Raw genomic sequence first — 16005 nt, 5'->3', positions numbered from 1 at the left:
TATTACTACTTGTGAAAACAAAAGGAAGGAGTGCGACTGATGGTTTACTCTTCAACAGACCAAAAGTTTTCCCTCACGATAAGATATTTTACATGTGTAATCTTCCTCAAAGGGAAATATTTTGATCATATGAAACCCAAATCCAAGAATTATTCTGAATATTATTTTCAAATTGGACACCATTAAGTCCAGACTGATATGTTATTTCTTTCTCTCTCTCTCACCCAAACACATCCATGACCAACGACGGGTGTGTCTGCTGTGCTCTCTGTGTTTATGTGAGGCTCTGGATTGTGTACCGCACACTCCACCTACCACAGAAGACGACACAAATGAATGAAAAACAGCTACACAACAAGCGCACACATTAAGTCACCAAGAAAATGGTTAAAGTTCTCTGTAACACACAGAAATGAGCAATCAGAAAACTGAAAGCCCATCAAACTAATGCCTAATAGTGAATATGAAACATATAGTAACTCTAAATTACACATAACACTTAATAGCTCGTTTCATTACACTATACCAACCACTGGTTTGTGATAGAAGCCTTATTTGCGTTAGTATATTTCTCTTTTTTATTCTTCAGTGACAGCATGTGACCAGCTGTGTAGTCCCCTGTAATTAGGAAAGGGAGTGGCCTCACCTTGAACTCCTGTAGTTTCGACATAACAACGGGCATTTGTCGAAGCAACAGCGGGTGTTTTTGCTTTTTAATTTGATTTCCATCGTCCTCTGCAAAGAACCAGCCCTGCAGGTTGTCCTCCTCTAATGAAGCACACACAGACAGACACAATTCAATAATGTCAGCATGACACACTCATCTCAACATGGATGTGTGTTCACAATGAAATGACAGCCAGGAAGTGTATTGTACCTAAAGCTAGCTTAGCCATCTGCAGGTTACTGATCCATGACTGCTTGATGGCTGGAGAGAGTGTGTTAAACACTGCACTGAAGTGGCTGGGTTTCCCCGTCCTGCAAAACATCATGAACTAGGCAGTTATTTTAAAGGTACACATTTTCATTGGCCAACAACTTCACAACCTAGAGTAACTAATAGTCACCGCTCATCCTGCATGTTTCCCTTACCACACAGACATCATAGGAGTAATTGAGGGAAAACATTGCATTAGGATACATTTTCGATTTGTGTTGCATCCTGGGGAATTTAAATAAAACTGTTTGTGTGTGTGTGTATATGCATATTGGTATAAATTTTAATTGAAGTGTTTGGGTCTGTACGTTGAAAAAACCTGACTCTTGATGTATCGTCTTTGTCAAAATAAAAAAATCATACAAATCATCTTCTTAGTGACATATTGCAGAGTTATTTGATGGGACACATTGTTGATACAGTTAAAGCTTTCCAGAGGCTCAGGCAAAAAACAAAACCAAAAAAAAAAAAAAACACAATTAAGTAATGAATGGTCAACTTTCATAGTATAAATGAAACTGAAGTTGTTCTCTAAACCAGTGTTTCTTAAATGATGGTACGCAATGGCACTACAGGAGACACTTGAGGGAATGACAGTGGATGATTAACAATTGAAAGCTTTAAAATTTTGTTTATTTTTAGTAAAAAAAAAAATCATCATAACACTGATTGAAATGATTTTTTTATTAGAACATAAATTGAAAATACAAGGGCCAGCTTCGTTCCATGCCAGGTGGCAGATGACCAGAAATGATCAAAACTATAGAAATAAATCTATTCAGGAAGCACTGAATACTGTTTCATTCCACTAATTTATAAAATAAGATTCTTTAAAATGTGTGTTAACACTCGTTCATTCCATCATTACATTTTTTAGATGTTTTTTTCACAGTATTTTGAGTAAAATGTTGTAGTCAGACAAAGTGGATTGAATTCAGAAATAAGAGAAAGGGGGTACTTGAGCCAAAAACGTTAAAGAACCACTGCCCTAAACAATAATATTTTAATCTTTTCCACCCTGACACCCAACGACATGTCCTGGGTTAGAGTTGAGCAGTAATTATTTAGGGAAACTGAGCTCCTTATTCAATAGATCTAACAGTGAAACTGGAAGTCAAAGTTTCACGACGGGCTAATGCATAAATGTGTGTCTGAATGTGAGTGGAGTTACATTTTGCAACTGAGGGATCAGGCAAGAAATGAGAGGCACAGCTGCGTTTCCAAACATATCCCTGGATAATCTCACCAGTTAAAAGCTTGATGGACACGATGATGAAAATGTTGTCATGGTCATGGAAAACGTGGAAAAGTCATTAAGGGCTCACCCTTTGGGGACCATGTGCACACAATAACAGTGTGGGAACAAGTGACAAGAATATTAGTGCTCTTCTGAATTATACACTACTTGTAAACACTAATGAATACTTGCCACTCAATGAGTCATGGCTCAGATTAAATGAACTGGTTCATCCAATAATCCAAGTGTGCTTTAAAACCTACTCTCAGAGCTAAAAAAAACAGAGGTGGGCAGGGTGAAAAGTGGGGTAAAAAGGGATCAACACAAACCCAGGACATATATGACTTATTGTGGATATTAGACCAAGTGCAATAGCATGTGTTTAACACAGAAACAAACACAGACTTGTCTTGTTTGCCAGGCAGTTGGAGTTGGATTCTACATCGATCAGCTGCCCTGATCTCCTCCTCCTTCTTCAGTATCAGCCTCTGAAGTCCAGATACCCAATCCTGTGCCACCGTGGGATTCACATTCTGTACACAAAAGTGGGGAAAAACAAAGAGGGAAAAACAGACATTTTCAGGATGAAACATTTTAGTTGGCGTTTAGAAATATTCTCATCCTATTTAGCTTTTCCCACTGATTCCCAAATAATTCTCCATCTCTCCATCAGGTGCATGTCTGTAAGAGCTTCTCTCTGCTATTCTGCATCCCGCCCTGTTTCTGACAGAACCACCAGCACAGCACAAACATAGCCTCACACATTCCTGCTGCGCCCTGGAAATTGAGCCTAGTGTGCCTCTGAGGCCACATGAAATGACAAGCTCTAATGGTCCAAATCAAGACGTTAAAAGACAAGTACGTCTTCCTCCCAAGACAAACTACCAACGCTGGTACATTCCACATTTTAAACCTTATATGCCTACATACCAACTCTGTCTTTATTAACAAGGGCGGGCAACCCAGTAAATTTGTTTTGAATAGTCTTATATTACACTGGGAAATATTTATCTTTCCAATTTTTAACCATACACAGCAAAATTAGACTGAAAAAGTAATCCAAGAAATAACATACAGCACTAAGTGCTAAATCAACAATCCCAAACTGAATTTGTAGATTTTTGTATCAAACCTTTTACTACATGTAAAGAATAAGCTGAATTTAAAGAGGCTTTAATTAAGGTAGTGTAGTTGTGGAGTACCTGATAGTTTCCTTTGAGGCTGCTGATCATGCTGGAGATCTGGTTGACGAGGCTCAGGTCATGGATGAGGTTCTGCAGATCTTGGTAAAGTTGACCTGGGCCCATGTACAGTTTGTCTGCAACGACAATAAACATAATTTTTTTGCTTGGTTTCCAATTCATGCAACGAATGAAGAGACCGTCACCCAAAAACTAATGCATATATCTGACTAATCAGTGATTTGAACTAAGGATGCACCGATTGATCGGTGCCGATTTCCCTTATTTTGGGGGATCGGCCGATTCTTGCATATGGAACCGATCTTTTCCGCCGATCTTTTTTACCTCTGCAAAGGTCTTAAAGTCAGTCATAAAGTCAGCCACTGCCCCCTTCTGCTGTGAGGAGACTGACAGACCTGCCCACCAGCTCATGTGTTTGCATGTGCCTGCGTGCGCATGCCTCTGCTACACAGGAGTGACGGAGTAGCAAGTCATGGAGGCACGGTTAGCGTAGCGTGTCGGCAGTAACACACAAAAAAAGAGAGCAAAGGTTCACAATTTGTTATTCCTGGAGTGCAGAAATAAGTCCTGGTGGAGCTGCAAACATAATGCTATCTCATTCACCATAAGACACGCCCCCACCACTGAGTATGCAGCATTTGAAGCTATAAATCAAGCTAAAGCTCAAGCTAAGCTAATGATGAAGTTCATTGTTTTGGACATGAATAAAAAGCTGCCACTAATGTACAAGTGATTGTGATAAGTGAGAGAACAACTAACCTGTGTCATGTTAATTCTGTCATTACACGTTGACTTTTGAAAATGTTACACATGATGCACTTAATTGTTTTAGTAGAATAATCTGACGTTTAGAAGCTTTTATCCTTTTTACATTTAAATATCCACAAAGCTGCTGCATTTGAACATTTTTTATTTTCGCTCTACAAAGAAACCTAAAACTCAAGATACTTTATTGGTGGTTAAAGATGTTGTGTTAGTTTGTCCTGTAGATCATTATTTTATCACCTACCCCAAACCATGTGATTTTCTTTATTTGTAAAACGAAATACTGCGGTGAACTTCTTTTTTGGCAAAAAGCTGAAAACAGGTCTGCAGTGGAACCTGTTGGACACGTTTATTTAGTTTTTAAAAATGTGAAGAATGAAAGACTAAAGGAATGGATATATTTTAGTATTTTGGACAGCAATGTTCTAAACTTTTAATTTATATTTGAAGTAACTATCTTATGTGCAGTTAAAACAACACGTTTGTATCATTTCACAGGTATAGTTCAATGTTTTACAATAAAATAAGATTGGAATATTCAAGGTGTATGCTCAAAAAAAAAAAAAAAAAAAATCAGAATTGGCCAAAATCAGAATTGGCTGGTCAGGCTTTTCTTAAATAAAAACTAAAAACAAAAAACAAAAAAAAAAAAAAAAAAATCGGCCAGAAATCGGTGCACCGGATTTTACACTACAAGGCATAGGCAAAGTGGTTTATTGAAGGCCCAAACATTGTTAAAAAAATTTTTTTTTCAAATTTGAGGGGCTGGCATGTCTACTAGATAGCACGTATAGCAGATATTTTTGTATATTCTGAGAAAGTAGGTGGAGCTGCATTACTGTACCAAATTTCAGTTTCCTAATTAATGTAGTTTCTGAGATATTGGAAGCTGAAAATGGAAAATAAATAAGGGTGAGGAAAATTAACACATACCGCCCTTACTAAATTGGCCACATCTCAAAAAGTATTAATCCGATCAAACTTAAAATTTACAGTGTGCTACAATTGAATAATCACGAAACAATTGGTTAAAATTTCTGAATTTTTTGAGACCGATGTGCATGGGCCATTTGTGAAATGAAATGGAATGACCCTAAAGTAACATTCGGTCATTTATTCAGTTAGTGTTTAAAAAAAAAAAAAAAAGAAAGAAAAACATTTAGAAAAGAAACTAAACTAAGATGAAGAAGATAAGAATTCTCAGCTGTCAGTAGTTTCTAGGTTGAAAATAGGTAAAGCAGACTGAATGAAAGGCCAGTGTGAAGAGAGAATGAGCTCAGACTGGAATGACACAGACAAAGATCAATAAAGAACAATCTGTTGGTTTCACAGTGGGAAGGAATGCTGACAGCTCTGCAAACTTAGCAGGTTTTCATTCCCCTTGTTGGCTTTTACAAGTCAAACACCCAACGCTGTTTGTTTTTGCACATTGCAATACTTTTTACTCTGACTTTATGTGTATTTTATAGATATAGTAGCAAGAACTCAGTGCACACAGAACTCACATATTTTTTAAAAACTAAGCCCTGGCTCCAAACTTAAACTTAAGGACTCAAACTCTGTCCCAATATCGTGTATCAAAATGTCTTCCATTTGGCAGCTGCTACTCCTTTCTTTCCCACCAGGCTTTTTCTACAATAGTCAAAAAGTCTAATTGGTCCTCCATCACCATGACAACCCAGTCAGACCTCTTCTAAGGGCCTCACTGAGTGACATTCAGGGGAAGTCTTGCTGTAATTTGTAGGTGGTCTCTTGAGGAAACCCCGGACAGTTTGCCCTTCAGTTTGTCTACAACCACCAGACACATCAACACTTTAGAAAAATCTTTGTAGAGAAGTGAGTACAGCTCGTTCTTTCTCTTAATTATGCTGGGATTAGGTGGGAAAAGATTGTTTGCAGTGTGTGAAAGAATAGTTTTTGTCAAGTACCTGTGATGCATTATAATACCATAACACTTTCATCTGAAAGTTAGTGACAGCAAAAGCATCTAAAGCAGTCAACCACAACCAAAGAAGACAAGTAACAAAGTACAAATAGTTTATTACTGTACTTGAGTAGTTATTTTTTTTGCCGACTTTTTACTTTTACTCCTTACATTTTAAAGGAATATCTGTGCTTTCTACTCCTTATGACCTTCAAAGATGACGTCAAGGCGTAAAAAGATGCAAAATGTTGGTAGTTTGAGCTTTTTTCTGTTAGGTAGGTCCCTTAGTTTTAAAAAATTGAAAATGTTATAACCATAAAACTGTTAAACTCAAAGCTGCTCTGGGTTTTATTGAGCATTTGCGCTTCTTTTTTTCTTGACACATTCTATTTACACATTTTATTTATAATGAATGCTAAATTCTCCAGGTGTTAAAAGCTAACAGATTTAACTTGTTTCCATGTACCAGTTTTTTTACAAGTTCTTAAAAAAATTTTTTAAAAAAAAAGATATGGAATTTGCTATGGCCATAAATTGTGTAACTAACTTCAAGCTGAGCTCTAACTGCCTTGAATGGTTCTTTGTGAGGATGCCAAATGCAAAGAGCTTTCTAACACAACAGTCCCAGAAGCATCTTCAGAGGCAGAACCAGTCCTCCCAGCAATTAAACACCATCCAAAAATCAAACAATATATAGACTAATGACATGGCTGCGGAAATAAGTGGAAATGTATTTCCAAATGAACAGTTTATTGGACTGATGAGAGAATGGAAGAGCAATGTGGGGGGAAAATGTGGGATGGTATCATTAGCTGGACAGGATTTTCACTGCCTTAATGCAGGCTGCTCACGAAGCTGCTTTGGCATGGCTGCTGGGGCCTGATTTCAGAATGCAATACATTCCCAACAATGCACGCCTTGATATTTGCTGTTAAATAAAATTATTATTATGATTATTTTTTTTACACAACAGCCTTGTTATAATAATATCAATTATAATTGTTTACTTTATTGATCCTTTAAAGGGTAAATCAAACCGTATATCATATATCAGAGTTGGGGTCAATTATATTCTTCAATCACATTTACGTTTTCAATTATCCATGTTCAATTACAAATCATGTATGATTAAGATAACCTGCATTTTTTTCCCCAATTACAAATAAATTATAATTTTTTCCCCTGGAAGTCAATTACAATGACATTCTTAATTACTAAAGTTCGATTACTATTTTACTAACTTTTATTCATATAGCGTTGTGATGATTGTATGGGTTTTTTTCATGTGTATAAGTGGGAAAACTTAATACGAAACATATTTTAATCATTCTTATAGACGTGTGTGTAAGATTACAAGTTAAACGAAGTTGTTTCTCTGTCTGTTCTAGGGGTTCATTTGTGGAGTACTGTTGATAAAGAAATAAAAATGAGTAACATACTATATAATTTCAAAAATAAAATGTCACAATATATTTTAGAGACTTATGTGAAGCAGTAGAAATGTTTGTGATTAAATGTTGTATATAAAAGAAAGTAAATGTGTGTATATATATATATATACACACACATTTATATTTTTTGAATTATTTGAAAAAGGGCAACTCAAATGTATTTGTTGAATGCTTGTATTTCTTTTATGTGTATTATTGGAAAAGGTAACTCGAATGTTATTTATGTTGGGCATATGAGGATTTTTGCTTCAGTCTTGTTATATATTTGTTTAATTGTGATTTATATTTCAATATATTTTGTTAGACTGAAACAAACAAATAAACTGAAACTGTTTTGCATTTAATTAAATTGTAATTGACATTTTTTAGTTAATTTCCCTGGTAATTACAATTACAAAGTCAATTATTTGAACTCAATTCTAATTAAATTACGATTACAAGGGGGATATATTTTTGAAATGACAAATAGCGATTACACAATTTCGCCATAATTTGAATTGATTATCAATTACGCAATTACAATTATAATTGACCCCAACCCTGTTATATACTGGCTTTTAGTCTTGCTCATGGACCGACATTAAATGGTTTTATGCAAACCCTGACCCTCACTCTACTTCTCTGACCACTAGTCATTATCTCACCATTAACTTCTGTAACTAAATTCTGTAACTTTTTTTCTCTTTTGCATCATTATATCATTACAGAAAGTTATAGCGGTGAGACTGTCAGCTACAGTCTGAGGAAAGGAAACCCCTCAGGTCAAAACAGATGCTACTGGTGGTGCCATCTGTTTCCTCTACCAACAGCTGGACTTTTTTGTGTGTGTGTGTGTGTGTGTAAAAGAAAGAAAGTGAGAAAACAGCTTATTTTTTGAAAGAAAGTGAGAAAGCTGACCTGACATGAGATGATGAAAACGAGAGAAAAACTTAGTCACAAAAACCAACCAAACATAGCTGATTTAGTGCTTTATTACACAAACCAACAGAGGAACGTGGCCCTGTGACACTTGGCATTAAAAACTCAGCAATGCACAATTGTAGTTTACAGACTGCAGCAGAACTGGCTTATGCCATTTACTACTGTTTAAATACTTACAGATGTATTTTAGAATATATATATATATATATCCATCCATCCATCCATTTTCTTACCCGCTTATTCCCGTTTAACAGGGTCGCGGGGGTCTGCCGGTGCCAATCTCCGGCTCTCATAGGGCGCTTGGCGGGGGTACACCCTGGACAGGGCGCCAGTCCATCACAGGGCAACACAGACACAGACAACCATTCACTCTCTCATTCAACCTATGGGCAATTTAGAGACTCCAATCAACCTTACAGTCATGTTTTTGGATTGTGGGAGGAAGCCGGAGTACCCGGAGGAAACCCACGCAGCACGGGGAGAACATGCAAACTCCACACAGAAAGGACCCAAGTGTCCACCCCAGGGATTGAACCCAGGACCTTCTTGCTGTGAGGCGGACGTGCTAACCACTAATCCACCGTGCGCCCTATATATATATATATATATATATATATATATATATATATATATATATATATATATATATATATATATATATATATATATATATATATATATATATATATATATATATATATATATATATATATATATATATATATATATATATATATATATATATATATATTGCTTAACCCAGATTGACTATGGCCCCAGTGAGGTGTTGTGTGACTGCTTAGAAAAAGTAAACTGCTGGATGAGGGAAAACTTCCTTCAACTAAATCATGACAAGATGGAGGTGATCGTTTTTGGTAACATAGTGGTTATAGAAGTGGGCTTGTAACTGTGGGACCTTTAGCAAGTCCCCTAGACCTAATTGCTTCCAGGAATCTCTTGGAAAAGAGATTATTAATCTCAATGAGACTTTCCTGCTTTAAAAGCTAAAAAACAAGTCAGTGTGTTGTGATCGACTCAGATCTTACATTCAGCAGTCAGATCAAATCTATCACAAAAACAGCCTTCTACCACCTTAAGAACATCTCCAGAGTGAAAGGTTTAATGACTCAGAAAGATCAGGAGAAACTGGTCCATGCTTTTATCTCCAGCAGACTGGACTATTGTAATGGTCTTCTGACAGGAATACCCAAAAAGAGCATCAAACATCTACAGCTGGTTCAGAACGCTGCAGCTTGCATCTTAACCAGAACAAAGAGATCAGAACACATTACACTGGCTCCCAGTCAGCCTCAGAATAGACTTTAAAGTTCTGCTGCTGGTGTATAAATCTGTGAATGGGTTTGGTCCAGAATACATCAGTGAGATGTTAGTCAGGTATGAACCCAGCAGGTCTCTCAGATCTATGGACACAGGTCAGATAGTGGAGCCCAGAGCTCACAGTAAACATGGTGATGCTGTGTTTAGTTGTTATGCTGCAAAGAAGTGGAACAAACTGCCATCAGAGCTGAAGTCAGCATCACATGTGAACATTTTTAAATCAAAGTTAAAGGCACTTTTTTTCTCTACTGCGTATGATTGAGAGGGAGATTGTTGGTCATGTTGTTGATGTAATGTGTTTGTTGATGATTTAAATGTTTTTACTGATGATTTTGAAAGTTTTTACTACTGATTTTAATTTTCTTCATGATTTTTAAGCTGTTGAAGGTTTTCTGTTGCACTTTTTGATTATGTAAAGCTCATTGAATTGCCTTGTGTATGAAATGCGCTATACAAACAAATTTCCCTTGCCTTAATATTCACCAAATGCCTTCAACAGCTTAGCAAGGCTGCACAAACTATTCTGGCAATAACCCCTAGTCCTGGTTTAGTGCAGCACTGTGACCATAAAATCATAATTCCTTTTCCTTGTTTTTGTGATCCAATTCCTTCAATGTAGCTGAGCAGCTGTTTGTGACAGAAGAAACTGCAGTGGAAATACTGAAGTCATTGGAATCAGCAGCTACTGTATTAGAGCAGTTGACTGCAAGAAGAGAGAAGTAGGTTTCTACTTTTGAAGTTTAAGAACGTTTAAGTTTAGAATAATCAGTTTTTGCTTTAGGAAGTTGTTCAATCATGACTTTCACTTCTACAGTCCCCCAACTACACCTATCATCTAATCATTCTATATGCATGTGAACACACAAAGAGACGGCCTAACTTACTCAGTATTTCACAAAAATAATTTTCTATGACCACATAGCCTAACATTCATGTCATTTGGCTATAGGATTACTGAAAGAAACCTGTGAACCAATCGCTCACAAAAAACCCTTTAACTGAAAACCATTCTTCCTCAATGTTCTCAGCTCTGGTTATTATTACATTTTCTGCCTCTTGTTTGTTTCATTTTTGAAAAGAGAAACAAAAACAAATGACTAAGTCACGCAAGATTATTAATAGTTCAAATTGAAATTGTTCATCTTACTGGGTTTAGCGTTGATCACCACCTTCTCCCCTGAGTGAGGTGCTGCGATGCGACTGTTGTCAGCCATGTCTTCACTGGATCCAAACTCAAGCATATCCACAAAACTTAAAGGCACGCTCCATTTTAGAAGAAACTTGTGGTCAATAGGAGCATTCCCACTCCCACTCCCATCTGGAAATCTGAAAAAGTTGAGAAATAGGTAAACTCTTTTGAATAAGAGTGCATAAAATTCAATATATGTGTAACAGTCAGTGGGTCACATTAATGTTAGTTTTAAATAAATCTACAGTGAACATCTAAAGACCAAGAACCCATCCATTCCACATAATCAGCTTAAGTTTTCTCCTCAGATCTTGAGTTTTACTGTACTTTATTCCAAAACTAAATTTGACCTTATAGTAACTAAATATTTCCATTTCTAAAAAATTATTATTATTACAAGTTCAAATCATATTTTTTTTTGGGGGGGCAAAATAAATAAATGATGAAATAACTAAACAAATAAATATGTCAATTTACTAAGCAGCATAGACACACACAAAGTTTATTTCCCAACAATGTAATAAAGATGAAGAAGTCAGCAGAGTGAGTCACACCTACCTAACATTAGGCGTGGCACACATGAGCACATCATTGAGTAAGAAAAGGCGTCGCTCTTTGGTTTTGATCATTTCCCCACGCTCATTGTAGACCGTCTCCACCATGTCGTCTGAGCGGAGCAGATAGCGGCTGCCATTACTCAGAAGCTTTGGTGACCAAATAAATGAAAGATCAAATGAAAACCAAATCCATCAAAAAGTCAACAGTACTCAGCTTAGATTACTTTTTACTTCTCCTTATAAACTACGGTACTTAATTAGATAAAACTATATATAATACACATGTTATGATTGCAGCGTTGAAAAGATGGCTTTGTGTCAGGAGTGTACTTAGTAATTGCAACCCTGGAATGCAGGATGGCAGCAGCAGATGCCAAACAAACCACTGCAAACTGACTGAGCAATGACAAGACACTCAACTCCAATAAGCACACAATAATAATAAAAAAGCAAAGCAAAAACTCAGCATCAGCTGCAATGTTAATTGAAGAATATTCCGGACCTTATTAAGATAACGTTCATTCATTGCTTTTGCAATATGGCGAATCTCGCATCTCTGGTCAGCTTCCCTTTTCTTTTCATTCAGCCTTTCAGCCAGTGTCTCCAGTTCAGTCAGAGCCATCTGCAGCGGCAGGCGGTCTGCATGACCCACTGGGGTGTTCTTTAGCATGTCCTGAGAAGGAAATTAATTGCACCATTTTTAGTCAGCTATTTACTTACAAAAAAAAAAATCACACAGGATTCAAGTGTTAATGTTGGTACAGGTGTTGTCCTTATTTTTTGTTCAATCATTACTAAAATAAGATATATACATGCACAATAATAATTTCAAGGTGAAGTAATGCAGAATCAAGAAGATATAGAGAAGATTCAGGGAGTCTCCCTTGCCTTCATGCAGAGTTTAAATATGTATGGCACTCCCTCTGCTGGTGAAAGCATGCACGGCCTAATCTTCATTGTGGTGCATTAGGACTTCATTGTAAAAGAGATTAAGAAAGTGGGTTAATATTACCTGAAGCAGTAAGATAAACTGTGGGAATCTCTGTATGGGTTTCATCATCAGACCATACAGAGTCACACGGTCAGCACTGGTTTCTTGGCGATGCTACAGGATAAAGAATGAACTAGTTATTTAAAAGATATTTTATGTCAGAACAATGTTTGTATCTAGCTTTAACTAAGGGTAGTCACTGCAGTTGGAAACTTTAATTTACTTTATTTGGAGAGGACAGTGCACATTAATGAACACCAGTACATAACTTTGTTTAAATGTGCCAGATTTAGCCATAAGCTACTTTCCATCCGTAGTCCTCGTACATTTAAAACAATGACAATAAAAAATACAGACATGGACAAGTATATACATTCTTTACAACCAACAGAAGCCATTTCTTATTGAAAAAAACTACTATAGATGATAACATGTCCAACTTCTGCATCAGTTTACAGAAATGGTGTTTTGTCCAGTGGTGGCGAGTCTTAATGGTACCTCACAGTCCCTTCTAGCGGCTGATCTAGTTCTTAAATTGGCATCTTTTCTTTTTATAAATTCCTCCAAGGGAGGGGGGGGGGGGGGGGGGGGGGGGGGGTGGTTGGGGGCTACTGGGGGAGAACCATGAAGAGATTTTTAGGTAAAAATTCTAAAGTTGTGAAAACTCAAAAGTTGATAATTCCCTAAAATTGAATATGCAGCTTAACAAGTTCAAAGGTTTCATATCCTGAGCTGGTTATAAAACTTTTATCATTTATCAGAATCAAATATAATGGTTGTGTGTTTGTTTCTCTCACACCTTCAAGAATTCCAGGAAAGCAGGTTTGGAGGCGCACGTCTTCCTCACCACTGCCATTGCAGTGCTAAAGTTGTTCACAAATTCACAGTACGCATCTACCACCATTGATTTGGAGAACTGTAGAGAAGACAACCACGTGCATTGGTATTGCACAGATTCTATTACAGTAAAGGTGTCATGGTTTTGTAGAAGTAGAGACAGCCGTTGCTTACTGATGCCACAAAAACATCCCCGATCATCTCCAAGCTGTCCCACTCTGCCACACGGCTTGCGAGTGCGATCTGAAAGAGGAAGTGGCACTGCAAGATCTCACGAACACGGTAGAAGGTCATCTTCAGCTTCCTGTCGCTGAGCAGTCGGGGCTCTAACTGGGAAAGCGGCTTTTCGTATTGCTGATGAAAAAGGACAGTGTTACATACCAACAGAACCCACTGCAAAGCAAAGTAACCAATTATCCAAGCTGTGCGTGCTCACTTCTAGTATCCTCTTTAGCGCTTCAAGGTAGTTCTTCTCACTTTCCAATATTGACCCCAAAATACATCTTCTTACAAGCTAAAAGTGGAAAATAATAATTTTCAAAGTACTTATTGAAAAATAAATAAAGAATTGGAGAAATAGTTGAGGATTCGTTACCTGCTGCTGTGAAAGGCCGTCTGGTGCTAAACATAGAACTGGCTCAACATTAAAACAGTCAACCTCAATGAAAAGGTCTGACTCCTCTTCTTCAAAACCAGCAATCTTCCTCTCTAAAAAACAAGATTAACTCAAAATTAGAGGTGTCCCAACTCTCGATACGATAACGATATTGTGGCCTTAGTTTATTGCCGATATCATAGGGCTGGGCAATATGGACCAAAACTCACATCTCAATATTTTTTCTTAAAATGGCGATATATAATATGAATCTCAACAATTTTAATTCAAATGAAGTCTGACCAGAAAGACAATTCAGGGTTAAATTTGATGACGCAAAATGCCACACAGGCACATTTTTTTAACAAACAGTTACACAAAATGTGGCATTTTTGGCAAATTCTCCTATAAAAGACAGCATGTGTGAGTGAAATTGTGCTTTTTATTGCTGTTCTGAGAAGCAGTGAAAGCACCAACTCCTTAAACAAGTGTTTTAAAACAAAATAAGCTATTAGAATATATATATTGATATAGGCGCTATTGTAACTTTCTCTAATGCGAAAACAGAAAACTTGATATATCGCCCAGCCCTACGATAACGATATCAGTCCGATCTGATATCAGCATGAATCGTAAACAGTAAATAGCCTAAAAAAATCCCAAAAAATAACATATCGGGCATTTTAGGTGCAGGTAGACATAATCTGATACTCATTCTTTTTGCTGATAATATGATCAATATTGAATAGAGACACTTTTAATCAAAATCCAAGATGTGCAAGGAGAACTGAAGATGACCAGAAATCAATAAATTCTTACACACCATTACAGAAAGACTTGGTTTTGATGAAGGATCGTCCTCTCTTTACAGCAGCTTTGGTTTTCTCCAGCCCATCTTTGGTCCCCTCTTTAGCTGCTTTAACAAGCTTTTGCATCTTGGGTGAGAAGAAAAAGATGTTAATACACAGACCTCAGTAGTATTCGAGTATGTGTTAGAATAAGTCCACAGTACACCATGCATACCAACATGAGAGTGATTAGTAAATAAAATACAAGTTGTTTGTATTTCAAGTATTGAAATAGTTGTTCCAGTTTAAAGCATTTACATTTTTTTTTAAAATAAACTGTTGCTGGGGTTTTAAATACCGGTAAAGAATAAAAATACATTTTTGTAGATACTCTATTAGATCAGCAAATCAGGCTGTTTGCAAACCCATCACCAGAACCACCACCAAAGTTCATTCACATCTGAGTCAGTGACGAGACTGAGAGGGAAGGATGGGGACTACTGGCTCTAGTACAGACAAACGAGGTGAGCCCAAGGTAGATTTACCTTCTGCTCGTGTTTCTGTTTTATCTGCTGCAGCTCTACCGTGCCCACTGTATTTGCCATTAGATCTTTCATCTTTTTTTCATAGTGATCTTTCAAGCGTGTCAGATCTTGAGAAAGCTGAACAAAAGCAAAGCAAGCGTTACTGATTATGGTTTCGGATTAAGGGTGCATTGAAGTGTGCTTTTAATTAATTAATATGAGTGGAACCAATTGTATTTTTTGTATGGAAGCCTATTTAACAGCAATAATACATTTTAAAAACTCCATGAAGTTGACCAACAAGATGGGAAACTCTTGTCCTGGAGAGCTGCAGTCCTGCATGTTTCAGTAATACTCTATAAACAGTTTTAAGAGCTTCACAAACACCTCTTTATTTCATATTCCTAGTCCTGTTCGGTGTAAAAATGTGCAAGTTTAAATTAAATAGTATATTCCAGCAAATTCAAGAAACATCTCTTCAGACTTCTTTTGTCAGAAATAATGTTGTATGACTTCATACATTTTTGAGAAATTTAATTGTGAGTAAATAGTAACCAAATTTGGACCTTAAATGTTGAAAACACACAATTCATTTGATTGTAAAATGTCCTTTATCATTTGGATAATAGGGCTATGCAAACACTCGAAGCCATAAGCAAAAACGCTACAGTGCAAACACAGCAAGCTTACAAATAAGCCAGATGAAGCTCTTTATCACAAAAAAAGTTAGCTTGAGCTGAACCCATGTT

General features: G+C 36.8%; 1 protein-coding gene across 5 annotated transcripts in view; it reads right to left on the bottom strand.

The window, feature by feature from the left end:
• arhgef10 (Rho guanine nucleotide exchange factor (GEF) 10) overlaps positions 1–16005 on the bottom strand; it is a 63236-nt gene that overhangs the window by 25334 nt on the left and 21897 nt on the right. For 4 of the 5 annotated variants that reach the window (XR_003672789.1, XM_028437623.1, XM_028437625.1 and 1 more), the window contains 15 exons: positions 15278–15394; positions 14768–14879; positions 13945–14057; positions 13786–13863; positions 13524–13703; positions 13312–13428; positions 12534–12626; positions 12024–12194; positions 11523–11668; positions 10923–11101; positions 3377–3492; positions 2580–2707; positions 878–978; positions 647–768; positions 225–311 (listed from right to left, as the gene is read on the bottom strand). Coding sequence is in view for 4 of the 5 variants with exons in the window: in XM_028437623.1 (XP_028293424.1) it covers positions 225–311; positions 647–768; positions 878–978; positions 2580–2707; positions 3377–3492; positions 10923–11101; positions 11523–11668; positions 12024–12194; positions 12534–12626; positions 13312–13428; positions 13524–13703; positions 13786–13863; positions 13945–14057; positions 14768–14879; positions 15278–15394 (1860 nt within the window). In the remaining variant the exon portion in view is untranslated. The remainder of the gene's footprint in view (positions 1–224; positions 312–646; positions 769–877; positions 979–2579; positions 2708–3376; positions 3493–10922; positions 11102–11522; positions 11669–12023; positions 12195–12533; positions 12627–13311; positions 13429–13523; positions 13704–13785; positions 13864–13944; positions 14058–14767; positions 14880–15277; positions 15395–16005) is intronic. The other variant, XM_028437624.1, reaches the window with a different exon arrangement.

This window comes from Gouania willdenowi, chromosome 22 (genome assembly GCF_900634775.1).
Source record: "Gouania willdenowi chromosome 22, fGouWil2.1, whole genome shotgun sequence".
Classification (NCBI taxonomy): Eukaryota; Metazoa; Chordata; class Actinopteri; order Blenniiformes; family Gobiesocidae; genus Gouania; species Gouania willdenowi.
This window is presented reverse-complemented; position numbering and strand designations above follow the sequence as displayed.